At 38.1% G+C, this 27,690-nt stretch overlaps 5 protein-coding genes across 12 annotated transcripts; 1 reads left to right on the top strand and 4 right to left on the bottom strand.

Moving 5' to 3' along the window:
- The first annotated feature begins 34 nt into the window (after positions 1 to 34).
- LOC124407232 lies at positions 35 to 1,523 on the top strand. 2 transcript variants are annotated; one of them, XM_046883186.1, is made up of 3 exons: positions 35 to 173; positions 300 to 454; positions 1,076 to 1,523. In XM_046883186.1, the coding sequence occupies exons 2-3, from the start codon at positions 413 to 415 to the stop codon at positions 1,394 to 1,396; spliced, it is 363 nt and encodes a 120-aa protein (XP_046739142.1). In that variant the 5' UTR covers positions 35 to 173; positions 300 to 412; the 3' UTR covers positions 1,397 to 1,523. The 2 variants fall into 2 exon arrangements, with proteins under 2 accessions (XP_046739142.1, XP_046739141.1); XM_046883185.1 differs by lacking the exons at positions 35 to 173; positions 300 to 454 and adding an exon at positions 536 to 899.
- Positions 1,524 to 2,841: 1,318 nt separating this feature from the next.
- On the bottom strand, positions 2,842 to 8,987 carry LOC124406835 (acidic phospholipase A2 PA4). 4 transcript variants are annotated; one of them, XR_006929262.1, is made up of 5 exons: positions 8,848 to 8,987; positions 5,685 to 5,945; positions 4,682 to 5,016; positions 3,491 to 3,833; positions 2,842 to 3,253 (listed from the first exon to the last, which is right to left on the bottom strand). XR_006929262.1 is itself a non-coding variant. In XM_046882465.1 (4 exons), exons 1-4 carry the CDS (start codon positions 6,089 to 6,091, stop codon positions 3,151 to 3,153), a joined length of 720 nt encoding a protein of 239 aa, XP_046738421.1. In that variant the 5' UTR covers positions 6,092 to 6,119; the 3' UTR covers positions 2,842 to 3,150. The 4 variants fall into 4 exon arrangements, 1 of the variants encoding a protein (XP_046738421.1); XR_006929263.1 differs by lacking the exon at positions 8,848 to 8,987 and adding an exon at positions 6,443 to 6,461; XR_006929261.1 differs by lacking the exon at positions 8,848 to 8,987 and adding an exon at positions 6,071 to 6,119.
- A 2,495-nt stretch (positions 8,988 to 11,482) lies between these two features.
- On the bottom strand, positions 11,483 to 16,172 carry LOC124406920 (apolipoprotein D-like). 2 transcript variants are annotated; one of them, XM_046882600.1, is made up of 5 exons: positions 16,084 to 16,172; positions 14,362 to 14,484; positions 12,996 to 13,122; positions 12,477 to 12,572; positions 11,483 to 12,114 (listed from the first exon to the last, which is right to left on the bottom strand). In XM_046882600.1, exons 2-5 carry the CDS (start codon positions 14,482 to 14,484, stop codon positions 11,630 to 11,632), a joined length of 831 nt encoding a protein of 276 aa, XP_046738556.1. In that variant the 5' UTR covers positions 16,084 to 16,172; the 3' UTR covers positions 11,483 to 11,629. The 2 variants fall into 2 exon arrangements, with proteins under 2 accessions (XP_046738556.1, XP_046738557.1); XM_046882601.1 differs by having other exon boundaries at positions 16,075 to 16,150.
- Positions 16,173 to 17,484: 1,312 nt separating this feature from the next.
- LOC124406919 (cyclin-dependent kinase 1) lies at positions 17,485 to 20,332 on the bottom strand. Its single transcript, XM_046882598.1, has 4 exons — positions 20,052 to 20,332; positions 19,116 to 19,411; positions 18,693 to 19,012; positions 17,485 to 18,492 (listed from the first exon to the last, which is right to left on the bottom strand). Exons 1-4 carry the CDS (start codon positions 20,107 to 20,109, stop codon positions 18,249 to 18,251), a joined length of 918 nt encoding a protein of 305 aa, XP_046738554.1. The 5' UTR covers positions 20,110 to 20,332; the 3' UTR covers positions 17,485 to 18,248.
- Positions 20,333 to 21,864: 1,532 nt separating this feature from the next.
- On the bottom strand, positions 21,865 to 26,272 carry LOC124406797 (arginine/serine-rich coiled-coil protein 2). Of its 3 annotated transcripts, XM_046882394.1 has the most exons (6): positions 26,134 to 26,191; positions 25,424 to 25,507; positions 24,803 to 24,860; positions 24,197 to 24,324; positions 22,862 to 23,543; positions 21,865 to 22,581 (listed from the first exon to the last, which is right to left on the bottom strand). In XM_046882394.1, exons 3-6 carry the CDS (start codon positions 24,854 to 24,856, stop codon positions 22,273 to 22,275), a joined length of 1,173 nt encoding a protein of 390 aa, XP_046738350.1. In that variant the 5' UTR covers positions 24,857 to 24,860; positions 25,424 to 25,507; positions 26,134 to 26,191; the 3' UTR covers positions 21,865 to 22,272. The 3 variants fall into 3 exon arrangements, with proteins under 3 accessions (XP_046738350.1, XP_046738347.1, XP_046738348.1); XM_046882391.1 differs by lacking the exon at positions 24,803 to 24,860 and having other exon boundaries at positions 26,134 to 26,272; XM_046882392.1 differs by lacking the exons at positions 25,424 to 25,507; positions 26,134 to 26,191 and having other exon boundaries at positions 24,803 to 25,414.
- Positions 26,273 to 27,690: the final 1,418 nt, after the last annotated feature.

The following is a 27,690-nucleotide window of genomic DNA, read 5'->3' as shown; positions in this document are numbered from 1 at the left end:
AGGTCACAGCTGGACGATGGAGAGGATTTTACCTGCAATAAAATTCAACTCAAATGGTGCGCTTAAAAATTTTCGCACTGGCTTACTGGTGCATTTTTTGGACAGCTGAAGTGATTGTCACGGCACCTGCTTTGAGTCCAGACATAATAAGAGTTCCTCATCTCTCATTCAAGGTGTTAAATAATAAACCATGCATGCTTAAGTCGTCACGCATCTCTATGTGCAAATCGAATTATGTGCTTAGGGAGAAAGAGAAAGAGAGAGTTGGAGCATTCTCATCAGCAATTTTACCTCCACAGGTATTACGTGCTGACTTTGAAAGGTATTTACATTCTGGGCCAAAATCGCTACGCGATCGAATAGAAATTGCAAAAAGATTAATGGAATTCTACAGAGCGCAGCGACAGAAGGGATGGTACCACTGACGCGTCACCTCGGCTTTCACGCTAAAATTGTAAGTACACAATCAGCATTTTTGTGGCTCATGTTTTCTTTCAGTGCAGAAATTTAATGCAAACGCGCAGCGTAGTGCACAAAACTGGAGTTATTAACTGCTGGGTAGCGCATTTTTTCATCGGCATAACAAGTCGACGCGTTTGTCCACCGACACGTTTCAGCGGCGATGTTACAGTCCTTGGAAAAATATTTTTACACATTTGAAATTTGTAAATTTTTAGGCGTACGCTTAATATTTTAGGCTCAAAGTATTTTGTGAAATTCGTGCAGTGACGTGGGTGAACAGATAGAACACCTAAACGAAAACAAATTTTACACTACCACGCGGGCGTTATTCGGACTGATATTAAATTTTGGAATTAACAAAAAAATTACTGACAAAGAACATGGCGTCTCATTGCTTTCAGTCACGCATCATACTTGGTTCTATCTTATTTTTATTGGTAAGTAGAGATTGAGTTAATCTGTTAACGGAAACGCGTGATCTTGACGAGAAGAAAGAATAAGAGATTGAAATTATCCAGAATTGGACGAATTTATACCTCTGAACAAAGTGAACTGAAGTGCCTTAAACGATTACAATAAGACAAATTAACTCAGCATGAGATGATTTCCACAGATTGGCTGCTCGATCATTGACGCGGCGGAATTCACGGAGGAGCACAAAAATGTTTTGGACAAACTCGCGATGATAGTGGCCGAAAAGGAGAGCAGCCCGGAAAAAACGGTGGTTGGTTCCAGAGCAGTTTTTCCAGCTCAAAAAGAGGAGACGGAACTGGAGAGAGCGGAAAGGGTTAACAAGGGATTCGAAAGAATGATTCAAATGGTGAACATCCTCGGTCAAGTCGACAACTTTATTTCTGACAGAACGAAAAATGTCGTCCGTAAATTAAACGCGATGTACGATGTTGACGATCATGAAAAATCCAGAGGTGCATGAATACCGCGTGATAATCCTTCTCACTTTTTAATCTGTAACTTAAAATAAAATAAGATAACTCAAATAATTGAAAAAAAAAAAAAAAAATACCTCACACTTCCACAATTTCATCGTTACAGAAAATTCACCAAGTTCACACCGAATAATCGCTATTATTAATATTGTACAAGACGATAATTTATTCGAAATTTTTAATCATGCGGGATAAGTAAAAAATCATATGCATTGCGTATAATTAGGCTTGTTTTTACCAACTTTAATGATAAAATATGTATTTCTAAAGCGAATTAACTTCACGTATTCGAAGATTACTATCATTATTATTAAAATATATATATATATATATTTTTAAATCAGAATTCTCTTCATTTATGTATTACATACTAATTAGAAAGATAAATTACATCCGATATCGTGCATAATTACGTGATATGTCTATTCTATTTTTTTTTTAATCTCAAACTGACTGTGCAATTAGGACTTTGCAACATACTTATGCTGAATATTATATATAATTAAACAATCGCAAAACTTTATACGAATACTATATATCTAATAACAGAATGTACATCAGACGCAACTTCCCTCAATTAGTGGAATGATTCTCAATTTTTGTGACGAAATAAAGTAGCTCGCAAATCCATCATTGTCACTTAAATGGTTACAGCTGTTAACCACAAACTGATAACGTCACCTAAAAAAAATCACTGGTCGTTACGATACTTTATCATGGCATAACGGTATTCTAGTAATTACCACCGTTATCAATTTGAACCGAACAAATTTTAATAGAAAAATGTGCCGATTGAGGAACGAGCAACGACCAAATGATGCTAAACTTCTGCTCACAATCATGTTTGAATATATTTTTACACCATTACGTATCGCTGCAGTTATTTAATAGCATAATATTAATTAGCCTTGAGGCTGTTCCTTCTACCCCCGAGGGAAATCACGTTGATGAGTATCGTACGATACAATACAATATAATATATGTATTATCTTCAGCGTAAAGCTGTTTACCAATATTGATTACGGGGTAAATTTTAATAAAAGTTATTTCACAACTTGTGCATAAATATATATGTGTATGTTACATACTATTGGCTAACGGTGTATTCTAAGATGCATGCTTGTTATGGTCATCGTGTAATATACGTATGTATGTATGATCCTTATTACGTAACATTAAAGGTACGTATTTTACTGTATACGTATAGTGACAAATGTGTAACATTTTCTTATTTCGTTGTTGGTTATCGCAGTTTATATCACATCATTATTATATCAATAAATACACTCCAATTCCCGTACATATAACGTAGATTAAACATGTATAATATAACTTCCGTAAGACTTACGCATTCTCGGTGTTTCGTTATTATTTATTATCATTATAGTTTTTGCTGTCCTATGCTTCTTTTTTCATTCTTTCATTTTTACATTAACGATTGTTTATTCTTCAACGTTATAACCTCCGCTTTTTATGTCACGTCGCTGAGATAAGAAATAAAAAATAATTCCAGGAAGAAGCGACGGTCGTAATTACATCGAATGTGGACTTTTAACGAATAATAACTCGCGGTCAGGTTTGCTATCGTTGAATAACATTTTACCCGCAAAATGTATCGCACGCTGATCGATGTGTGCGGTTCTTAATAATTCGCCCTGCAGTGGATCACAGTAGATCTATAATGAATAAATCTATCGTTTCAGGGTTCGTTTTGCGGGTTAACACCTTGCTGCTTACGGATTCATTTATTAATATTTACTGGCATTAAAGGCACGTATTTGTCACTTGGCCGGAATTTGTACTGCGAACAAAGACGGTTCGACTCCGCCTCTGGGTAGCCATTCCTGAAACGAGAAACGGAAAATAACGCGTTAATAATCGTCAGCGATAAATTTTCGTTAGCCCAACGTTATACAATATTGTGTAGTTTTGCACCGCCACCCATTCTACTTCAAACATATAGTAGCAACTGAAGCAAAAGAAAATAGCAAATTCTTGTAACCAACGTCACCTTCTACCAGAATAAACTATACAAAATAGCCCGTCACCCACCAGCAGCGTATTTTTTTATTGTACTGTACATTTTCGAATTGATCCGCTTCAAGTTCCATTCTGAATTCCGATGCTGTATTGAAGGTACCGGATGTTCGAAACTGATATAGCGGTGATTGTTGAGTATTGAATAGACGTATGGCAAGAAATTATTTTTACGAAACGATTCGCGCGAAAGTAATGCGCGCGTTTGGTTATAATTTTAGAAATGAAAAAATCTTGGAAAACTTTTCCAGCAACAGCCGGATTTTGAACAAGCCAATCTTAGCCAGAGTCAGTTTGAGCCTGAAGTATTGCCTTCCGCTCTGCTTCCGGCTTGAGTCCCCCGTTGAATTGTTTCCGAACAAAGGCGATCGGTCAAATTCGTAGCAGCTGAAACGATACGAATTGAGCAAAACCTGTGTAATCGCAGTTGCGATATATATGCACTCTGATTGTGCAATTACCGAGAACCGAACTCGCTTTGACCTCGGTAAAGGTCAGGCATTGCTTCGAATTGGTCCCAGTTCAACCTTGACCCTCTCTTCGAACGCAACACGGCTATCACAGTTGGAAAAAAATAACGATATGGATGATACGCGTCGATTCGTAGAGGAAAATAAAAGATTGGGATTACGGGAATCCATTTTTATTTTTATTTAAGGAATATTCAAGAAGTTGATGAAAATTTAGCAAAATTTCAAGTAATAATTGGTATTTTAAAGTAGGCATGATTGCACTGAGACAGTGAACAGAATTGTCAGGATGATATTTAGCTCGATCAGTGAACCGTTCCGATGTTACAGACTGCTCGTAGATACGATAGATATCAATCATCTATCGTGTTTAAGGTTCTGCGCATCGTCGTATTGTAGCATATTGAATAGACTGGCTGACACGTGTGTATAAAATTTTTGGCATGGGTGACGAGTGGGCTAAATGCCGGATGTTTTCGTGTCTCATACAATCACTTGTATGCGATAGGATAACGAGTCCAGTGCTGTTCAATACGCGGAATGAGCAGCGGCGAAGTGTGAAACTTGATGTGGGCAAATGCAGATTGATGAATTCGTCCCGACGAATCAATAGCATAGTACCAAAGGGAAGTACTCGTATGTTCTAGAAGAGTTGATATCAAGAGCGTAACTGTCACGAGGGTCGAATGGGATTGCATAATCGAAAGATAAAAAATGGCGGGTATTGCAGATAAATCGACACCGTGGAATCCTTTCATCACTTACCGTTGCCACTGAGAGCAAGGACGTCTTTCCTTGAAGCAGGTGACCTGGACGACGTTGAAGAACAAAGCCCCTAAGGTGTTCGCCACTTCGGTGTTGAGGCTCTGCAGGCATCTGCGGAATTTGGCATCGCAGTCGCAATGCGATCTTGTTATCGGTGAATTGTTGCAAATCCCGTCAATGCACTGCTGAGGTGCTATCGTTACCGGGCAGTTGTCGTGCTCTCGGCAGCAAGCATCCTCTGCTGCATGTTGACCGAGATCGTCGTAGGAGCTCGCGATGCTGCCCGGACCGCACCACTTCGTTCCCGGGTAAATCAGACCACCGGGGGCTTGATTCTGATTGATTGAATGGCAAAGGTCAACGTTTGTTCAAAGTACATTTTGATTTTTCCGAAAGGAGTGAGGATTCGGGAATTTTCACCGCATCGTTGTTCACCCAGACGAAAAGATATCTTTTTTATAACTCTGTGACTCATCGCACTCACAAGTCAGAGACAAATTTATTACTGCTGAAAAAATATAACCACACCACGATAATAAAATTATGAAATTCAGAGTCCCAGCAGTGTATCTAAAGAGTTTGAGTCGTTCGGTTGGACAATTAACGTTTTAGAAGTTTATGACAGAGCAATAAAACGTTTATTTCTACGCAGTTTTCATCTTTAATATAGTCTGTAACCTTAATTCGTTGTATAAATAAATATGAAAAAACGTACGTTCCAACAGGTTTTCGAACAACCGAGAATGGATCTCCGAATAGGTTCGCTGTCAAGGAAGGTCAATCGATTTGGGGTTTAAAACATGCGGTAAAATTATAAGTATTTTGTGGTTTCTGTATCTTCGTTACGATTTGAGTTATCAAAAAAAGAAATTAACCTTATGAAATTAATAGTTCGACCTCCAAAAAACGAATAACTACTTCGGGGATAATTGCAGGATTCACACAGCACAATTGGAGTAAAATTAATTTCGAAGTGCCTAATCACACCCCGACTACGTTATACCTTTCCTCGATTCCGTGACTCTTTGCAAGTTTGTTCCAGATCGGCGACAAGATTGCTAGACATCTGTCGCACTTTTCGAGGATCCGCGCCTAGGACCATCCTCTGGATGACGCCTCGGTCGTTGTAGAGAGCGCAGAAGGGCGCCCCCGCATTTACTTCCACCATTCGAGACATCGTGTTGTCTGCCACAAGAACACTGCCTTGTGCTCCATCTTGGCGGAGAGCGAGCACAAGGTAGAGAGAGACGAGTCGGGTAATCATCTGAGAAATCATAGAATACAATGAGAATCGACAATATGCTCACCGTTGCATTTTTTAGATTAAAAATAAAAGCGAATAATGATCCATCAGCGCAAAAATGATTGTTACCGTGACTTCGATTTCACCGTAAAAGCGCCAGGACTCATCCGAGCTCTTGCAACGCGTGTTCACCAATGCACTATCAGCCACGATCAAACACGAAACTCAATTTGAAGAGTCGGCCGAAGATCAGGCAATGATGGACGTTATGCAGGGGATGGGGTCAGTGCGTCGTATGTAATGGATGTGTAGGTATAATGTGGATAGATACACGATGTGCGTGCATAAATAGTATCAATTATGCTTGGAAACAGCTATAGGTATGGAACAATGTCCTCCAGTGTTTTTAAAATTGGTGGACCATTAAGTAATAAAAGTTGATATTTATAAAGTATAGGTAATTATGTTCTATTTTGCTTTAATGATACCTGGTTGGTGGGCTGAATTGAAACAAGTACTTCACTTCAAAACAATCATAGATTAACCGCCACGATCGTTGCAACGATAAGTATAGGTATAAGAGTCGAAACAAAATGACAATTATTATTTGTGTTCAATACTATAGGCAGTAAGTGGCGATTGACACTGAAAGAACGGAAACCCTCAGGGTATTGTCAAGTTGACAATTTTAAGTAAGACATTCTTCAGGCAACTGTGATGCGGTTATTCTGTACAAAGTTGTAGGCGCAATGCCACGTCTGCACTTGCGAAACATCCAACGTTCGACAAACAAAATCCCATACAACTAGCTGGTATAAGTAATCGAATCGTTTCAGCCTGGAAGCGTAAGCGTACCTTCACCACAATTTACAGGTACACGTTGCGGCAAGAATCGAATTTCCATTTCTGTATACGCGTGTACATAACGAGTCGACTGTCAACGAATTTAGAATCATCATCGAGTGCTCGGTTTGTTTGCATAAAATCAGAAATGGTACCGAGGCCGCACTTTGGAAGTGCTAATAAAATTCTGATATTAATCGAAGGTTGATCTCTCGAGGTCTCCGGTCATTATGAATATGCATGGAGTCGTAAAAAATGCAAGGTCAAGTGGTAAGGGTCAGTACTTGCAGGCTAGTTGCGCTTTATCCGATACATGTAGCAATCCACTGTCCTTAATTAACGATCGCGAAGATCGTTTCAGATATCTGGATCATTGGGTCAACGCATAGTTGACACTCGTTGCAAGAGCACTGCATCGCGTTCATTGGACTATATTGACGTACAATTTGCGAGTGCGAAGTTACACCAAAGGGCGTGGATCATACCGTATTGAATCATACGCCGTGTGATCTAGATTTGGGTTTGCAAGCTTCGATTTAGCGAACTTGCGGATTCAACATCCGTGCTTCGGCACTGCAACTTGCTATTTTTATCCACCTGGTCCTTCGGAACGGAGACCGTTACTGTCTGACAATGACCAGTTAGTCATAGAAAATACAATTTTCACAAATTCTTTAAGGTGTTCCAACTTACTTTGGTGACGTACAATCCCAAATACAAGCCACAGAGACGTGTGTGGAATTTTTTAGAGCAAAAATTACATCCGTACGCGTGTTATAGATCGGATGCGGGATGGTTACATATTCAAGGACCATAAATCTTTATGCTTGTCGTGGGTTGATTCATATTGCGATTAATGATTACGTACTGCCGGGCTTCACAGGCACTGTGTGAAAACAGCAACGTCATACGTGCATATATACTTGTTACGATGGCATCTATTTTAGAGCAGGGGAAGTTAGGGTAAAACGATCTATACGGGTAAATTATCTCGGTTAATTCAGACAAAGATCCGAGCTGTTGCGTCGCGGTATTATTACAGGACGAATTGCATTCAGTACCTATCTGGTAATGTGAAGTTGAATAGTTTTTTTTCTCCGCAAGGACAAGATTATTGGACCAGGGTTAGTATTGTTTGATTGAGGCTGAGTCCTTGAACCCCGACTTTCGCTTAAACACGGAGAGAAGAAGAAGAGTAGATTTTCCTAAAAACTGCAGGAAAAGAGTTTCCGCATCAAGATTTTTGGTAAAAAATACGCATGTCAACTATATTTTTTAATATAAATGTGGCAGATTTTACTCTGCACACAGTGGTCTTCACTGTTCCCAGAGTAAATTCTGCATTTTATGAAGTATATTTAATCAAAAAAATCTAATGTGTCTGGTTTGAGCAATATTTGCTCTTCCATTCTCTCCGTGCAATTTACGTATATTGATATGTGAAAAAATCTTGATCTTTACCTCCGTTTGTGAGATTTGAGATTTGTGTCATCATACCAGACCGGGGATAGTAAAATAAAAAATAAAAGCAGAAATGCATCGGGTCAATTTGAACAGATTTCCGGATCCGAAATAGCGCAGCCTGTACACGTGACAACGTCGACGTGCGAATCGCTTGAATGAAGTAATAAATGATCCGTCATCGCCGACTTCCCATGTCGACGACGGGGTTGTCATATATCTCGGTGTCGCGGTTTTAACAGGGAAAAAGAAGTTTCCTCAGAATCTGGCAATTGTAAAGAAAGATCCTTGACTGTCAGTGGACTACCTTGGGCTGGTGCAGCCTGCACGTTCATTTTTCTATCTCTTTTTTCCTCGTTTTATTTCTTAACGCATTAATCTTCTTTTTGTGTCTGTTGTTCGACCTGCAAAGGCGCTTACCTTGGCAGCTGATTTAATTTGGTATCTATTATATACACCTGCATCATCGCATTTTACGTTGCATTGAAAGAATGGCAACAATTCAAGACTACATGTTGCCGAAAGTTGTAAACAGACATGCATCGGTACAATTATAAGCTATCAAATTATCGCACTTCGAAGCAACGTAGGTTTGAGCGAATAGGGTGAAGATTTTTACTCACATTTGTCGTTTGATGATTCCGGATTTCTCCAACCAGCTCGTGATTCCAGATTCCAGATAATGATAATAATAATGCGGGCACAGCTTGTCGTTCGTTCGCCAATTAATTCGGGACACTGATTTACTCGTTGCACTATCGACAAGCCGACGTTTTCGCAAGAAACCGAGGCCAGGATGCGACGATGGACGCCCAGCGAGCACCCGGCCCAGCTGAGTAGGCTGCAGTGCGCAACACCCGAACAGGTTCGCCGGCTATTTATAGGACGGCCGTATCCCTCTAAGGGTTGGAAATACAGGTGAGACAAGTAGAGAGTCAGCCATAACATAAAGCCGCGCGAAGTAGGAAATGCATTTCGAGAATACTCAATTTTATCCATATTTACAAAGGAATGATTTTGGAAATGCTCTTCGTACAAAAACAAAAATTCGAGAATTATTATCAATGCGAAATTTTCAAACCACGAGGACCGGATAAGGGTTAAAAAATACCCCATATTATGAGAATTTATTTGATACGCGCGACGAGCATGGGGAGTTGCGGACTGAAATTCAGTTTGAATGCTTACCTGAATTTGTTCTTCTCCCATCAAGAGATGAAACAGTCAACCTACCGTCTTGGGAGATGGAGGCTGCGCGTGACTTTGGGTATTCTCTGTCATACGCGGTGAAACGGTGGATTATTTACCATGGGAAAGAATTTACTTAATAGACGGTAATGGTCCTGTCGACGTTCGACGAGCAACGGCCACCATCAGACTGACTATTTGAACGAAACACGGTGGAGCTTTAACTAGTGCCATGAGTACCTTTGTAGGTGTGTGCATACACGTACAGAGTGTTGTGTGTCCTGTTACGCGTGTGACCATGTCCATACCTCATCCATGGACGTACGGGTCTCTCCACCTTATACACGACTATTTGAACCGCGACGTGGAAAAAGGGGAGATCCAAAATCACGTGATCGGAGGAGGTGGCATCTCAATAACGAACTCCAGCTGCATACATGCCGACCGTATCACGCATGGAAGATTATACATGCTTGTCGGGTTAAGCCGATCAAAAGTCTCGATCGTTTTTCTTTCTGGTATAATTTTTCGTGCGATGAATTTCTTTTCGACAATTTTTTTTGTTTTTCAATTCATGATTCGAGAACCGTGAAGATCGTGATAACCTTCAGTGTGTATATTACATCCATGTCTAATAGATATTATATACTTTAAATGTGTACGCGCCACGCGGTCAGGAAAGAGTTAACGCAGCATTTCACAAGTGTTTACTAAATGAAGCAATCACTCATCGCTCGGTTCATTAATGCTTGTTATATATACCCAGCGTTGTGTGGAATCTAATGAAAAATCTCTGATCAAGATCAGGGCCTGTCGCCGGTTTAACGGGTTGAAAAACACTCTGTCTGAAAGAGGAATTTTAAATAGAAATTGGAAATGTTATAACAGTACGATTTTTCATTTGTAGACCGCGTGCGACATTACGAACTTCGTATTATCACGATCGCAAACACGTTTCGAAGGTGAGCAGCCCGACATTACGAAATTCTTCTCGCACTGTTTAAATTAATTTTAGCCCGCTGTGCGAGCCCGCCACCCTTCATTGATTTTCAAATCTCTTACAGTCGATGTGAGCCGGCTGTCTTGCGCAATCTGTTACTACTCGCTGCACGAATGTCCTCGTGTATGGCCGGTTAACGCCAATCAGGCGTTTCGCATTCCACAGTTTCAGGCTTTGTTTTCAGACACGTATACCTGATGTTTCGATGAAAATTATCGAAAAGCAATCGGACAATCATATGAACCATCAATCAGCGCGTGTTAAACAATTTTAATTGAAAACTGCGAGGATTTTATGAGGCTCAGTGTTATTTTTTGCATTTGCGTATCGTTTAACTTTATCCCCGATCTTCGAAACTGTTGTTCTTCTTCATCAAACAAAATCGAACTGCTATTTAAAACACGTTTATTGCGTGATACAAAAAAATGGCTTCATTTAATTGCTGTATTGAATAACAAAGAAACAATTATAATAAAATGAGAAAACGAATTTATTTGCAATATTTTTTGAAACAAGAATGAATATACGGGACGAAATATTCATGTGATTGATAGTCACAAATGCTCGCGAGAATATTCTGAACATGAAAATGCCCGAATTATATGTTTCGTTATTAATTCATCACACATTTACTGCGGCGCAATAAAGGATTCGATTTGGATAATCAGCAGGACACACACATTAGTACTACACTTAAAAAAGTGAAATTTATTTCTATAACAAATTAAAAATTAGTTTAATTTTTTGGCTTTCGTAGGGGATTTCATTTATCATATCACATATAAGTATGTGTATTGCCTGACAATAATTCGCCATAGCGGTAACCGACATAAATCAACTTATTCAATATTATTATTCATAGAAAAAAAACGAATAAAATCAGTCGACAAAACATATAATCGTATAATATAATTTTTAGGCCTTGCAGTAGGTATGTAAACAGTTGTGAATTTGAGCCGTATTAACGCGTCAATTAAAGAAGTTAAAAAAAAAAGGGAATAAAACCGGAGATTCAATCCACGAACATAAATATGACTATACGATATGTATAACGATCAGCGGTTTATATAAAAAATGAGCAGAGATTACTTAAAATTCTTAAAATTACCATTTATGATCGTTAGTTATTTTGCAAACTAACTATTTACCTATAATATGTATGGCCTCTAATGAATTTACAATAATTTCGGAATCCGCAGGTACAACAAATAATCTAAGGTATCCATTCGACGTCGTTAGCTTCCAGATTGGGTTCTTGTATCGGTCTAGTATTCGACGTCACGATGTTTTCAGGCCGCGTCGACGATTCCTCGGTGCCTGTTCCGGTCAACTTGTGGTAAACCTTGCCGCCTGCACTCGCCACCCATTCGACACCGTCGCCAATCTTTTCCCCAGCCTTTCTCACAACGTGGCCAATATTTTCAGCGGAAAATGTATGCGGGTCAACGCTGATGTCGACGGTATTGTTTCCACTGGGACATCCGGTCTGCGATATTATGCTCAAATCGTAGGGGTCGACTCCGAAGCTGCTGAGACGCTGGCGGATTTCGTCGATGCGATTTTTGTCAAGGTCACGACGGCGGGACAGGATCGTGGCACTTTGACGATTGGCGAAAGCAAGTTTCTGGCATGAGAACATTGCCGCATAATTATCGTAGTCGGTCATAAATACAACGTGCGAAGCGCTGCCAGCTACACCTGGAAAGAGCGAAAAAAAAAAAAAAAACAATACAATATCATGATGTAAATCGCGAAAAGATTCCAGAACCTATGAGGGACAAATTTTTTGTCACTGACATGATTTGAGTGGAAAAGAATGTTAAAATGCAATCTGACAGTCACGCAAGTACATTATTCAAGATGTACAGTTTTGATAAACTCAAGAAATAAAAATGTTGACAGAAAAATTTTCAAATAGCAATTCAACACTTTGTCTGATTCATGACTACAGTGCAGGTGAACGGAATTTACTCTGACGGCATGTGGCTCAGGTTTCAAAATTTATGGAACGAGTTACAGAACAATTCAATGGATCACGTATAATAAATAAAATAACTTACTCAGTGGGAATCGGACTTGCATGCGTGCAGGCGTGCTGGGTTCCGGTACAGTCAGCTCCCCCGTGTAATGGTATTCGTGTTTCAACGGCGTTAGTCCTGCATCACACATTAAAACACAAACGAGTTCATCATTCCCGTCCCATCCAATTTACAACCGTTTATTCTATTCACGGTCCTTTATTGGGCTTGATAGGGTTCATACAACTCATATGCATACCGGTCAAAGAATCGTACAAACCCATCTATACATCAGTTATGTATGCACTTACGTATTTAGCTATTGAAATTCGGAAATAATCGGACCGGCAAAAGTGCAAAGATGAAAAGCAGGTTGAAAATGAAACGGATAATCAGTAAACAGCTAGCGTTTTCTATCTTTTACAACGAATACTTTACCGGTGACTTCGTACAATGCCAAAGAAAGTCTACGACGACTTTTGACGTAACGATAAGACAAGGAATAAGGGACGCTCTGACAAACATTGCAATTATTTCGTAACAACAGCCGTTTGGCCTCACCTAAAATTGGGTGATCCGAGTCCTGAGTGAGCACGTACTCGCCGGGTTCATCTCCTCGCGTGTAGTTGTAAGTGATGCATTTACTAGCGGTCGACGTCTTCTGGATGACGTACCACAGTCCCAAGTACTGCAGGAAAGACACGTAATTATATATTATAATTATTGCTCAATCCTATATAACCGCATTAAATTATCCAATGCTGAAGGTATCGTACCAAGACTATTACCGAGAAAATTCTTGGAGACAATTTTCTGGAAGTTTCAAAAGCAGTTATAATAGCGTTAGGAGTTGTAAAAGTGAACAGAAAATGTAACCGCGATATGAGCACACTTGATTCTACCTCGGGTATGTACAATAACCTTTATTATCAACGGTGTAATGTACGCAATGAGTAATTCTAGTAGCTCGCGTTCCTTTTTCTATAGTGCAATATAAACTTCTGATGGTTTATTCGAACTTTGAAATTATTGGGTTTTATTACGTGAGCTGCGATACTCTGCGGGTTATTTTTGGTTCAAATAGAAGGGACACGTCATATGATGACGAGTGAGATTGTCACCAGCTGTGTTGTGATATAAATGAGACGTCGTTTTAAACGTCTTTGTTACGCGGATTCATATTTCCAGCTCGCCTACGACCTCAGGTTGAACTCCCATAATTTAATGCAATAATCAGCCGATTGTAATTGATAATGAAACATCAAAACACTCTATAACACAAGGGCATTTCCACGTTTGTAATGCTTTTGAGTGGAATCGAGCAACTAGGCGTTTCGTTTTCGAATATGAAATATATGATACATGCGCTAAAGAGTTTTATTGATAGATAGTTGAGAATGTTTTTCTCTGCATTACCGATTTCAGAATCAGCCAAAAAGATAGCTTTTGACCTGAAATTCTCGGTATTCTAAGAAATGAATGCAAATCAAAAATGAGAATAATTTTTCAAAAATTAAAATCGAACTCCGTTCTCGGGCTACAGATTAAGTGGTATCAGTACTGAATTCTCTGTGGTGGTGTACCCGGTACGTAAAATCGTTAGTGTGAATAATACAGTTGATTAGATTCTTATTTTTCAGCTCGATAATTGATTTTGTTCAACTGCGATTTGTTTCGTCGCTACAATTGCAATGTAACGATTAATCACTTCTTGACCGCTGATTATATATCGAATCACTCGGTCTTACAGAAACTGTTGTCGTTCGTCGTTGATTATCAAAATTTCGTTTTTTTCTCGTGAGTTTTTTCGATAATGAAAAAGTATCTGCCAGTATCAAAAGCAATTTTAATATTCATTGTGTTGTAATTTAATATTCCGCTGTTGCATTGAATAATTATTTTGAATAAAAAAACTGCGTCATTTTACCCGATTCATGTTGAATCCATACACTGGCTCAACCACTGGGCAAGAACCGAGATGATAGGTGTGTGAATACCCAACGGCCAACAAAGCGGCGAGAACTGCCGCACAGAGGATTATTGACTTCATCTGAAATTATAAAATAACTAATAAATTATAACGTCAAAACAGCTAAAACTAATAAACTAATAAATTATAACGCTAAAACAGGGGTACGCCATTCAGAGAAACGTTATCAAGTGTTACCCTATTTTCAGGTAATAATTCGATTTGCCAATAGACTTTTCAAAAAGCGTTACTAATTGTAAGCTAATACTCGAATGGCCGTGAATGTGCGCAGTCGGTGTTTTTATTACTTGATAAAGTACCACGATACATATTTACCGCAATACTATCTACAAAGTTGTAGATTTTATTCTCTGTATTGTGACTGCAGAAAATTGTTTCAGAAAAAAATAAGCTCTTTCACCTAACGAAGTCCTTCTTTTGAAATAAGAATATAGGATGACTGATCTTATCATCAAATCCACGATAATTTTGCATCACAAAGTACGTTGAATGCGGATCAGGTTTCTCATCGATTTTACTAACGTTCGCTCATATCAAGGCGGGTGAGTAATCATTGAGCGACTCTGGGAATCATCGATTCATTTGCACATGACTCAAAAATCGAGTCGAATAATAAGAACCTGAATTGTAACAACTCAGCTAAACAGCTGTTAATCGGTCAATTTTCTGTACCGGAACAAGTGCAATAATATAACTGTCTTAACCGTTGTACCGTGTCAAGGCTGAATGGATGTATTTTAAATCGAAACCGACAATTGCAGTGCAGGCTTTGTTCGCCCTGGCATGATTCTGTTTAATTTATAGCACTGTACGGACAGAATCTTTACGAGATAAAAGATGTAAATTTCATATATGTTTCGCAATATCGTCATATTAACGATTTAATGACGCACTGCGCGGACTAACGACCTTCCAGTTACATCGAACCACAATTCTCTGCAACGACACAGAATCGTATTACACAATGTTCCAGTTACGCTAGATCTATAAGTCAAAATCCATGAACGTTTACGACTTCCATGACGTCATTGAAATCGGAATTATATTTACCGTTAACATAAATTCATTATAGGTATATTTATGGTTAAGACAGTGTTTAGCTTTTCAGTCGCGTCACACTATGATCTCAGTGCCTTAGTCGTTAGACATTAGAATTCCTAAAATTTTGGCTGTTTATAGTCAACAGAAACCTTACGATAGAACTGAAGGGCATTGCGGGCTGACGTTGTAATAGAATAATCTAATAACACCTGGTCGATTTTAGTCAGAAGTAAAATCCATTATTTCAAATTCTAAGTTCGACAACTTTGAACTGATTAATTTGTTTCAACTTATAAATAGATAGAATCTCACTTTTGTTTGTGTGGAATCGAACTTGTCGCTCTTCGATGAGAAATGACGAGGCTGGTAACGAGCAGTTCGAAATCAACTATCGAAGACAGGCTCACGTATAAGTTGTGAGATTGAATGTTAGAAAAAATGTCGAGACATCGGTTCGTATGACACTTCAGGATTAAATTTTGAGTTACAAATACAATATGAGAAGTCTACAGAATACGTCAAGTTGCGACAAGGCATATGTATATTTCTCGATTCGTTGCAGAAATTTTTTTCCCTATAAGGCGATAATATGAGGAAAATCAGACGTATGATACTTACGTTGAAATGGTCCACACGTCCGTCTCCTCTTAGAGTAAATTCAAGACTGTAAACAGTCGGGTCTCAGTAACGGTTTAATAGGAGCTTTCCCTCTCCTCAACCCACCGTGATCACGTGTACATACTAGTAAGAATACACGCATCTTATTCGAAAGGCTTTCAAAAGAACTTGGAACAGATTTCCTGAAATACCGTAAACTTATCCTTATTAACTGGTAATTCCAATTGTTAATTTATTTAGAAGCAATTAGGGAGTGGTTAAAGTTAAAGTCGAAGTACAGTTGAATTGACCATGGTGAGACGAGGGTTAAAAGATTGTAACGAATACCAGTAGTGCGCGAAATTTTTGCAACACGAATTCTACTTTCGTGACGCATTCGAAGTTTGGAAAGAAACCGGTTCCATTTAAAATAAAATTTTGGGTCAAGTATTACAATCGCTAACTTTATCAATTCACCAAGAAAAGAAAATGCTACCACTAAGAAACAGCGCCAACTTGGAGCTTTGGAAAACTATGAGTCTAGCTAACAAAAGAAAAAACCACATAATTTTACTCGTTATTATTTGTGAATCAATCACCGTGCCTTGGTTTCATGGATCAAGTTCGATCAAAACTGTATGAACTATATAATGTAATACTTCGTTAGCCGCGAGGAGTGATACGAATCCAACTCTGGTAATCATGCATAAACTTGCTGGCACTTTGAACCTCTGGTTTTCAGAATAGATAAGGATCTGAAGCACACGTCGGCGTATGTATGAAGGGAGACATTTATACGATGTCTCATTTCCTTGCCGGTGAATCATCAGTCAGTCGAGTCAATTTCATTCAGAGAGTATTTCACGGAAGCATTAAGCCTCTCACACGGTTGAGCTGGTTTCTCTCTTACTCCACGGCTGTGTACAATCGCAAGGTGTCGCAACCCGTAAAACTATCAAATACGCACCCAACAAACTTTTATAAAAATACATTTTTCAAGTAAACATAATCAATCATGATCAGATTGTTAGTTTATGCTTGGTCAACTGATAATTCAAAGAATTGCGTGTGTTGTTCTTTTTTTCTCAATTATTACCTGATGTTTGCACACTTTTCATGTAGCCTGCAGCTTCAACTCAGTTTTTCACAAATTATTTAGCAGTTGAAAAGAACTCTTTCCAATTAAATAATCATTGGACGAGTAAATCACTAATTGAATTTGCGTTACCTTGTTTTCCATAGACATCTTTTCAACGTCGTAATTGTCCGTACATTCGCGATACAGAATCTTAGAAGGCAAGCAGGTAATTTATACTTGGCTGCTAATTGGCATCTGAAAGGCATGATTCACAGCTGACTCGGGATACACATATATTATTAAAAGGCGAACGAAGTTAATTTTGGTCCTTAATTTATATTCTCGTCGTAAAGAAAGTACAAAAATATTCTTACTTCGATCGAATACTAATTTTGATCACTTAGTTCGGTCTTCTATTTCGTTTTGTTTTCTACTCTTCCCAACTTATGTACATGTTTGTAGTCTCAAAATCTACATCTGCTTTAGTTCCATTCAACAAAAATATTTTACATTTATAAATATCATTAAATGGAACATTGAAATCTTGATACCACAAAGTGTTTTCATTTCGTTTCGTTCATAATTTTTCAACATTTTTATTCTCTATTTGTTTTAAATTGCTCATCTAAAATATAATTATGTTTAAAATTAGACCAACTCAGTGAATGACAGAAAATATAATACTAAAGATTCAGATATTTCACTGGTTATGGAATACATAATAATACAGTACTTAATAGCGCTCTCTAGATGGTTCCTACTCATATAACGATTGATATTTGTAACCAACGGATAACTTGATTCAGGTGCACATTATGTCTGGTTTCGTTTCATTCTTCATCTTGTCATGCGAAAACTAAAAATCTTACAGTTAAAAAAACAAAATTAAAATCATACAAACAAAAATGAAAACAAAAAACAAACTGCGACGATTGAATTAAACTTTAAGTGGTATTACAGACTAAGCATGCAGCTGAACTTAGGTGAGACTTGAAGATAATTAAATAGGAACCATCCTGATCAAGCGGAATCTGTTCAAACGCCGGCGTAATGTGAGAACCTTGCAAACTATGAAGTAAAGTATATAATTTCGGTGTTTCATCACTGTTCACTTTGACGGTAATTTCGACTTGTCCAAGTCGTTAAAATAGGGATGTTGCAGAGCTGCTCGTGCAGATATTCTATACACAGGATCATACACCAGCATCGCTTGCAAGAGATCAAGACCTTCTTCATCTATCACTTTGACTTGGGATGCCAGGTTATTGGATGTCCAGTTCGGGAATGTTGCTTTGTAGTCAGGGAGCTGCGTCACGCCTGGCCATATCTCTTCGGTTGGGGTTCGTAGTACTCTAGAGAAATTACCAAAGAAATTATACTCGCAACGTATGATCCACCTTGAAATTATTCAAAAAGGTGAGACTCATTTGATTATTTTGTTCCTAACTCTGGTTACCAACATAAAGCATGTGTTTCAGTCAGAATTGAAAACTACTAAATTATAATATAAGATCAACGTTGTATTAGCTTCCTAGACATGTGATTATTTTACCGGAATATCCTGAAGAGCTGGTCTATCTCGCTGTCTCCTTGAAAGAGGGGCTTTTTTGTTGCCATTTCAGCAAAGATACAGCCAATACTCCAAAGATCAATCGGGCAGGAATACCTCGTTGATCCTAAGAGAACTTCAGGAGCCCTATACCAGAGAGTTACCACCTCGTGCGTATACACTCTCACAGGAATACCAAATGCTCGACCCAATCCAAAATCTGCCACCTTGATTACTCCATTTTTGTCAATAAGAAGATTCTGGGGCTTCAAGTCACGGTGCAGTACACGTCTTTGATGACAGAACAGGATTGCTTGAGTTATCTGATGAGAAGAGAATATGGAAAAGTGCAAGTTACATTCCAGATGTTTGTAGTTCTCATTTATTACGCTCAATGCAAGGAATGTATACAGAAAGATTACAGACCTGATACAAGTAGGATTTGACCACTTCTGGTTCCATCAATTTTCCATTGCCTAAAGTATCCATGTACTTTTTCAAATCCATTGATAAGAATTCAAATATTAAATAAAGTCGTGATTCTTCCATTAAAACATCCTCTAGACTAACAATGTTGGGATGCTGTAGCTCCTTTAGCAAAGAAATTTCTCGGATCGCAGTCGAAGGTACTCCCTCGTCGTCGCTTTCTAGTCGAATTTTTTTCATTGCCACAATTTGTCCGGTTTTCTTGTTTTTCCCTTTGTAGACAACACCATAGGTTCCTGATAATTTAAATTATTATAATCTCTTTCTGACATGATTCTAATGCTGTTTCTAGGCTTCATGTAAAATAGACTGAAGTCAGTAATGTTAACGTAACGAAACATCAGGAGAAAAATTTCATTTTCATTCCTGTGAGCAGTGCAGTTTTAAGAACAGCATTTCAGAATAGTGGGTGCAGATCTAAAAACAAAATATAAACTACAAGATTCCATTTGAACTGTATTTCAAGAAAGCAGGGTATTTCTCGTATCTGCAAGCATGATATATTGAAAAAAAACAGTTATTCTTGCAATCTGGCTTTTGCTGCATCAACTTTAAATCGAAAACATACACAAAAGTAAACCACATGCCAAAAGCACGTTACATTCTACATAAAATTACACAGTATAAATAATTGTCTGAATAGTGAATAGTAGCATTCACAACAGTGTTCAGTAACTACAACAAAATTCATAACTGGGAAAAGGACGTCGAATCAAACAATATAAAATGGGTTTTCTACGGTTTTCTGACTTAGGAACGTTTGACTTGGAGTAACAAGGACAGGTAATCGGAAATGAAACAAGGATAAACCATAAACTGGTAAAATTTCGTCAAGTTTCAACTACACTTAGAATGATGCACAACAAATCGTATCACCTTCGCCGATTTTTTCGATTTTCACAAAGTTTTCCATGCTAATTTTTTGATCAATCATTAACGCAGTTGACGGGGACACTTTGACCAGTAACGCACACGCGTGAAATGCTTTGTAAAATTGCCTAATCGCTACTGTATTTTCGAGATTTAACACGCCCGCAAACAATAAGTAACGTCTGAATTCAAATGCGGCAACGGAGTCAACGCCATATTGGTAAACACGTGTAAACGAGGTTATCGGTCAAGTTACACGGCGATATTAGCCAATCGGAACGCGTGTCTCATGTGACAGCTGCTTCTTGCGCCGGCGCATTGGCCGAGCGCGGGACGTTCTTTCAGCGTAAAAAAAGGAAGTAAAATGTTTCCTGCTTGGTAAGCCCGCATGTTGCTTCGAGGTAAACTAGGGTAAACTAGCCAATACATACAAAATTAGTAAAATACTACATATATGTATGTATGTATTGTACGTGGCTACGAAGAAACATCTGTCGGTGCTCAGCGCTACCCACGGAGAGTATAGAAACAAACGAAACGCGCGTTTACCCTGGTTTACTGCTCAACACACGGGAACCTGATGCACGCAATTGATTTCGCATCCAATTCAAGCTTCAAGCACACAGGATATAATCGGTGGGCAAAATACCTGTCAGCAGACTTCAACCAAGTTTCATTAGCATTCAACAATCATCGTGTTTCAGACAATCCATAGTTTACTTTGATTTTTACAAACTCCGTACCAATTACTGGTCTCATCTTATCAACAAAACGTTTTTAATGTCATTGTCAGATTGGAATTTAAAAGAAATTTTCAATATCACAGTAAACAGTCCCGTGAGCAAATTGTGTTATTACACGTTTTTTCTTTCCTGGGTAATGAAGCCATTTCGACCTTCAGGAAATGGTACCGTTTGCAATTATTACGTTTGTATGGTCACTGGGAAGTTAACAAAAACACCATGAATTGAGCGAGAATCTACTGCATTCTAAGATTATGCCACACGACTGATATGTGAATCCTAACATCTTGCGAGCAGCAATTTTCTTACCTTCCCTTAGTAATCTCACAAATGCAACCATAAATCTTGATACTTGCAAAAGTTTGAAGCATTATTGCTGTTCAGCAGAAAAAAAATGTCAAATGTAACTTGATGAATTCATGCCTTCAAAATCATTAAAGTGAAGCTGTGAAGTTTAAAAAAATATGAAATCATCCAATAATTTACAGGTGTACTTCCGTCAGCATTTGATACCAAAAATGAAATTTATTCAGCAACAACTGGTCCTGCTATTACAAGCACACAAATGCCTGAAGTGAGGCATTGCATATTGCCACATTGTAGAACCACGAAGAATTTTTTGAATCACATGACATATGGAACTGGGGAAGCTTTTTCTGTGCTGCATTGCAGCTTGTCTAATCAAAAATTAAGTCATTGGAAACACTAATTAAGTGACTGCACTGTGGGCTTGCCACTGAAGCAATTGGATCCAGCGATATAACTTTTTCTCATGCGCCTTTACTTCTTTCTTGGAAAATATAAAATTTGATTTACGAGATCCCTAGTATAGAATTTCACACTAGAGAAATTTCAAGTATGGTTTATCCCATACAATGTAAATCACCAAGCTTGCAGAGATTGAATCAATTTTAAATTTAATCTAAATTGAAAAAATTCACTCGTCAAATAATTCTAGTTTCTTTTTACAGTCACTGCATTTTGGTATTGCTGTACAATGTAGGTATAAGTCGTACTTACAAAGCATTTTTCAACTTACCTCAATTGAAGGAGGTAAATGTATTCTGTACAAAGTTATGGGTCTGTATTAAATTTATTTTCATAGTAGAAGTACAGGATAGTAATAACTCTCTCTCATACTGTTCTCCCCGCATTCCCGAAATATATTTTTGTCGTATCAACGCTCTATTAATTTCGTGCAATAATCTGGTATGATTTTGGTAACAGCGGTTACTTACAGATATTTAGTTGTAAAACACTTTGAACATCTTTCAAGAGTCTTGCGACTGTATACGGAGCACACCTATAGGAATTAACAGCGCCCTAAAGAAAGATCGATTTCAATATTACCTTTACTTACCATTTTTCAAAAGTTCTCAAGAACTTGCGAAATAGCTACTGGATGAATACTAACGGTAACCCATCTCCGTAAAAATAACTCTGTAGTATTAGATATGGTGAAGTCTAAATGCACACCAGACTTTTTATCGCGGAAATTGATACCCCCCTGAAGCATAGCCGAATCCAACTCCGCGTTGAGTGTGGGTTGTAGCACGTGCGACTTCGTACTGCTGTTCCATGTTGCTGAACATTTCTTCTTGTTTTTTTAGTATCTCTGGTTTAGGTCCGGTTTCTGATCCAGGTGTAGAAACCGGTATATCGCCTTTGATCCCCATCAATCGTTTGAACTTTGCTGTTACCTTGCCGTCTTGATCGTGTGTAAACGTCGTACCAACCCACGTATTTGCTGTTCCAGCTGCCAAACTTGTGGATTTACTTTCGTCGGGCTTTGACTATCGATTCAAAAAGTAGTTCCAACAATTAACTTATGGATAAAAAGTTGAAAAAACTATTGCGAGTTAAAATGAAAAATATTTTTACATCATTTAGGCACTGGGTGGAATAAGATATGTTACTATAAAGTAGAGAGGATATGATGCTTGCATTTTTTCTTTCTTCTCACTGTGATGGGATTGCGATTTTTCGTCTGTATCTTAATCCACCCATTTTCTCAAAGACAACTGTAATTCTATGATTCAAAATTGATAAAAGTCGATAAAAGTAATTCCTCACCTTGTTAGCCCACAGAAGTTTCCGCTTCTGTATTTGCTCCGCGTACTTTCCTTGTGTAGCTGTAGCCAGGGGATTATAATAATTCTGTTCACTCTGAACATTTGTTGCACTGTTTTCACCTTCTGGAGCTTTTAGTTCTATGCCTAATTTTTCAAGCTGTGCCATTTTATTTCTACTTTTTTCCTCACGATAACTCATTGCCCTGAACGGGGGCACTACGTGATCTTTAGACCTGGATCTGGACCGCGATCTGACTTGTTCTTTTTCTTTTTGATGAACCGGACGCTCTTCTCTGTGACGATCTTTGACTCTATCCTCCCTGGGATGCCGGCGATCTCTGTCACGATCTCTGCGTCTGTCTCTATCTCTCCGATCATCGCGATGATGATGGTCTTTGTCACTTCTGTCCCTATCTTCGTTTTTTTCTTCTCGATTTGACCTGGAAGCAGATCGATCTTTGTGTCTGTCTTCTTCTTTAGCCCTCCTCTCGTCATCTCGAGACTTTCTGCCATCCTTTCCATCCCTGTGATCACTGTCCTTTCTTCTTCTGTCATGGTCGTGTGCAGATTTTCGATATTTGTCATCACCGCGGTATTTGTCCTCTGAATGTCTGGATCGGTCTGATTTCTCCTTCTTCTGTTCCTCACGTGGGTTGGATGTGTGTGTCTCATGGTTCGATCGCCTGTAAAACCATTACGTTCTGCAGGGATATACCACACAGATTTGTATTATTAAATTGATCGCTCAAAGGATGGATTTTCAAAAATTCTCGAATTTCGGAGGCAACGTACATGTAATCAAATCCTCTGACATATAATGAATTACATTAAAATGAAGTAATTGACATCGTATAGCATTGAATGTACAATTTTTACTCATACTAGAAATGAATTCACAGGAAAAAAATTCTATAGGAAGATGACATGTACGCCAGCAGTCCTGAGAACAAAATATAAGAAGACCACTTATATTACCTAAGCGTTACCCTCCATCATCCGTGAATGCACGTTAACACGGGAATTTATGGATAAACATCTCTGACGTTTACCAATTCTAAATAAAACCTTGTCAAAACTCTTGCATACTTTCACAGCAGGAATCATAAAGGGATCGCGAGTAAATAATTTATCACGTTTGGGATTTGAAATCATGTTGTTTACGTAGCAGGTAATCGAAAGTTTTTACGTTTAGAAAAGTTCCATTTTATTATTAGATTGACTATGAGAATAATGAAATTAACTTTCATAACGGTTTGAATTGAAAATATGAGCAGCGTTTAAAATGCGGTTCATGTTATCAGCAGCATTGGGGAAAATAAGCAACAAACCAGCCTACCTCTGGTCTGAGGACGACGAATGGGACCGTCCTGCTTCCCCTCTTGACCCACGCCGAAACTGTGCAGTCGCGGGGCTGTTGCCACGCTCGCTGCTTGACTCGCCAGAAGAGTTGTTATTGTTGCTTTCCTATAGAAATAAAAAGAAACTAGTTTTAGTGCAATTCCCCGACTAGATTTGAGTCTGGTAATTTGTGTGAATTCCCATAACCAATTCAGCGAATGTTTGGCATATTTATTGCAGTAAGACACTTATATTATTAATATTATACGAAATGTCCAAGTGTTTCTACACAAGTATCTACCTAACAATCCCTGAGCTATGCTGGTGTGAAAGTAAATGTTGAGTGTTGGAATTCATTGAACAGTATACTTGGTAAATTGAATTCAACCGTACGAGGCATTTTTGAATCTGACGCTGTGATTTCCGATTTGTAATTAATTGGGATGCTCGTTTTAGAAATAACCCGGATTTTCCGAACTAAAATAATCATTAAGGGAGCTTGTAAAATTCATGGGAACCAGCGTTAGTAGTGGTTTAATTGAGTCATTGAAGTTTTTGTTTTCTTTGGTATGGTTGTTACCTTCTGCTGGCTTCTTCTACTCACCTTTATCTTCGGATTAGGACTTGGGGGTAGTCTTGAAAGACCCTCACACAGCATAGACCTTGCCGAGGTGCGTAGATATTGTATCATGTATTATCAACAGAGCTACGTGTTAATATTTTCTCACGAAATGGCACCATTCCCATTTACTTATGAATATTAATCAGGTCAATAACAAAGCTAATTTGATCGTCAATGCTGGTCCGTAAAAGTTTCATGCTTGCAAAACGCTTCGTCCTAATCGAAAACGAAAATTAATGTCTACAAATTGCATCACTGTGTAAACAGCTTCATAAGTATTATGCAAGTATTCATCCAGGCACTCTAATTAGTATGATATACCTGTAGACCTGGGTGAAATCAGAGTTAGAAAAATCTTTTGAGTATGGAACGTCTTGGTAAAAATTCTAAACTTTGTACTCTTCAATTAGATTTTTGACTTGTGGCTTCAAGCATTAGTGAGATACATTCATAAGACTTTCAAGACCAGCATAAGATCGTTTCTAAAGACGGTGTCGATGCGGCACCACGAAAGTGATATAAAACTGTCTAAAATTGTAAAAAATCATAGCATATCTTGGTCTTTCTCTTTTGTTTACCGTATTTCGCACATTTATACCATACCTCACTCATGTCCATTTGAACAGGATCGTAATTGGCGTCGCTGGCTCGTCTCGCCGCAACCTCTCCTCTTTCTGGGTACGGCATCTTGAAGATAGAACAATTGTAGGCAAAATTAGGTCAATATTGGTACCCCAATGCTTGCCTCGAATGTGAAGCTTGGCACAATTCTTTTCCTAGGTGAATATTAAACTGTGTTTATGAGTCACAGATGGGGCAAGATTGGTTAATATTAGTTTGTCAAGTTATAAATAAGCAGCTCTGAATTTGAACATTTCCATGTTGAATTTTTTTCATTGTGTGTTGCCCGAATATTGAACGGAAATATTCTCAGGCACAGTATGACCGGTTCGAAAAACATTTGCCTTAGATTATTATCATTCTGGAGCAGAAAGGACATGGACCATGGTTGTAAAACGAGCAAAGGTAAAGTTGATCAACGATTCAATTGAATGTTTCTTACGAAGAAGCGTAGTAAACGATGGGTACGAGATATGACACGAGTCGAATTTTCGAGGCGATAAGCCAATGACGTGAAATTGTCATGGCAATGCGAAAGTAAACTAGGCTAGAAGCCATTTGTAATGATGCACATCCAAGACTGACTATGCGATCAACGGAAAGCGAACATCGTTACGACGCTAATTCGCAAGCTTGGAACGACGCTCAGATTGACAATCGAGCAAGGAAATGGTCCGTCGCGCAAAACTCACCTTCGAATCGTCGGAAGCGTTGCTCTCCTCACCGTCGCTCGTATAACTCGCCAAGGAGTCCATAATGGCGTGTCAATCAAAAAAGTAAAACACTCTCACGCCGACGATTCGTGCGCCCTGCGGCTGCTGCTGCGATTTATTAGTTGTGCGCATGCGCGGAACGCGGAACGACGGATCGTCGAAGTTCTATCGATGACGCACCTTCAGGTGGGCGCCATTTTTCAAAATCCCAACATTTTTGCAGATATTTTTTTAAGATCACGGAACTTCGCTTAATGAATTATGATAAAACCGATTATGATTTTTATTGGAATACTGGGAGTTAGTCTCTAGCGGTTCAATTTTATTCCGAAGTATTTCCAAGATTTTTTAAAGCGAAAACGATCTTAAAGTGCCAAATTTTCACAGGGTTTTATCAATTCCAAAGCGGTGAGAGTTGAATCATTAAGGTGTAAGCCGTTTTGATCGATTTTTAATCGAAGGCAAGATGCTGGGGTGATCGACGAAATAAAGCTTTTCATTTTTCATTGTTTTTTAATTGGTATAATATAGTTATTTGGAGAAGAAAATTTTACAGATGAAGAAAGTTTACACGTATAGTTTATAATAAGTTGTAGCACAATATAGGATGTAGTATTTAGTGTATCAATATATGTTTGATTGTCTAAATTCAGAAACATGGCTTTCTTTTCCTTTCGACTTTCAAACATTAACGTCTGCGTATTGCAAATAGTATCGGTAAAACGTAAATTGTATAATCTCAACTTTTCTATCGTGCCCAGTCACTTCTTCAAATTTTTACTACAGACTTGAACTCCTCATCGGTTCATCTATTTTCATAATCACGTATAATGTTTGACAATATATTTTAGTATGAAGCTATAATATTTTCCTCGACTGTTAATATAGTAAGACAGAGATTTAGTGTGCATTAAATATAAAGTACAAAATATTTTTGTGCATTTAATTACAAGAATATAAGGTGTGACAAACATTCATATAATATGAATATATATATTTAGTTTTATCATAATCATATCATCGGGTGTTATCAGTTATTAATATAATATACACATACATCGTTCGTATTGAACTTATAATCATTATATAATGTACCCGTAGTTTTTTTTTTTTTTTTTGTAACGTCTGAAAAGGCTATAATATTTTCGCGTATGATGTACAAATGAATCCATATAAATTTTATAATACACATTACTCTTTTATATAATATCAAATATTATAACAAAATACATGGTATTTAATTGTGAAGAAACTGTAAATTGTCGAATCTACACAGATGTGTTAATGTTCACGGATAGATAAAAAAAAAAAAAATTCTGAAACGTCTAGACGTGTTCATTCACGTACTGAATACGTGAATTGAAAGTCCAATTATTGCATATCACGAATCAACAAAGCCGTACCAAGCCAAGGGCTCGTTATCGATTTTTTTTTCTTCGACAATAGCAACGTACAGTTAAAGCTTGGAAAATCATCGCAAGGATCATATATGAAGACAAATTAGAAAAAAAAAATAAAAAATAAAAACAAATTCAG

This window comes from Diprion similis, chromosome 6, assembly GCF_021155765.1.
Source record: "Diprion similis isolate iyDipSimi1 chromosome 6, iyDipSimi1.1, whole genome shotgun sequence".
NCBI lineage: Eukaryota > Metazoa > Arthropoda > Insecta > Hymenoptera > Diprionidae > Diprion > Diprion similis.
This window is presented reverse-complemented; position numbering and strand designations above follow the sequence as displayed.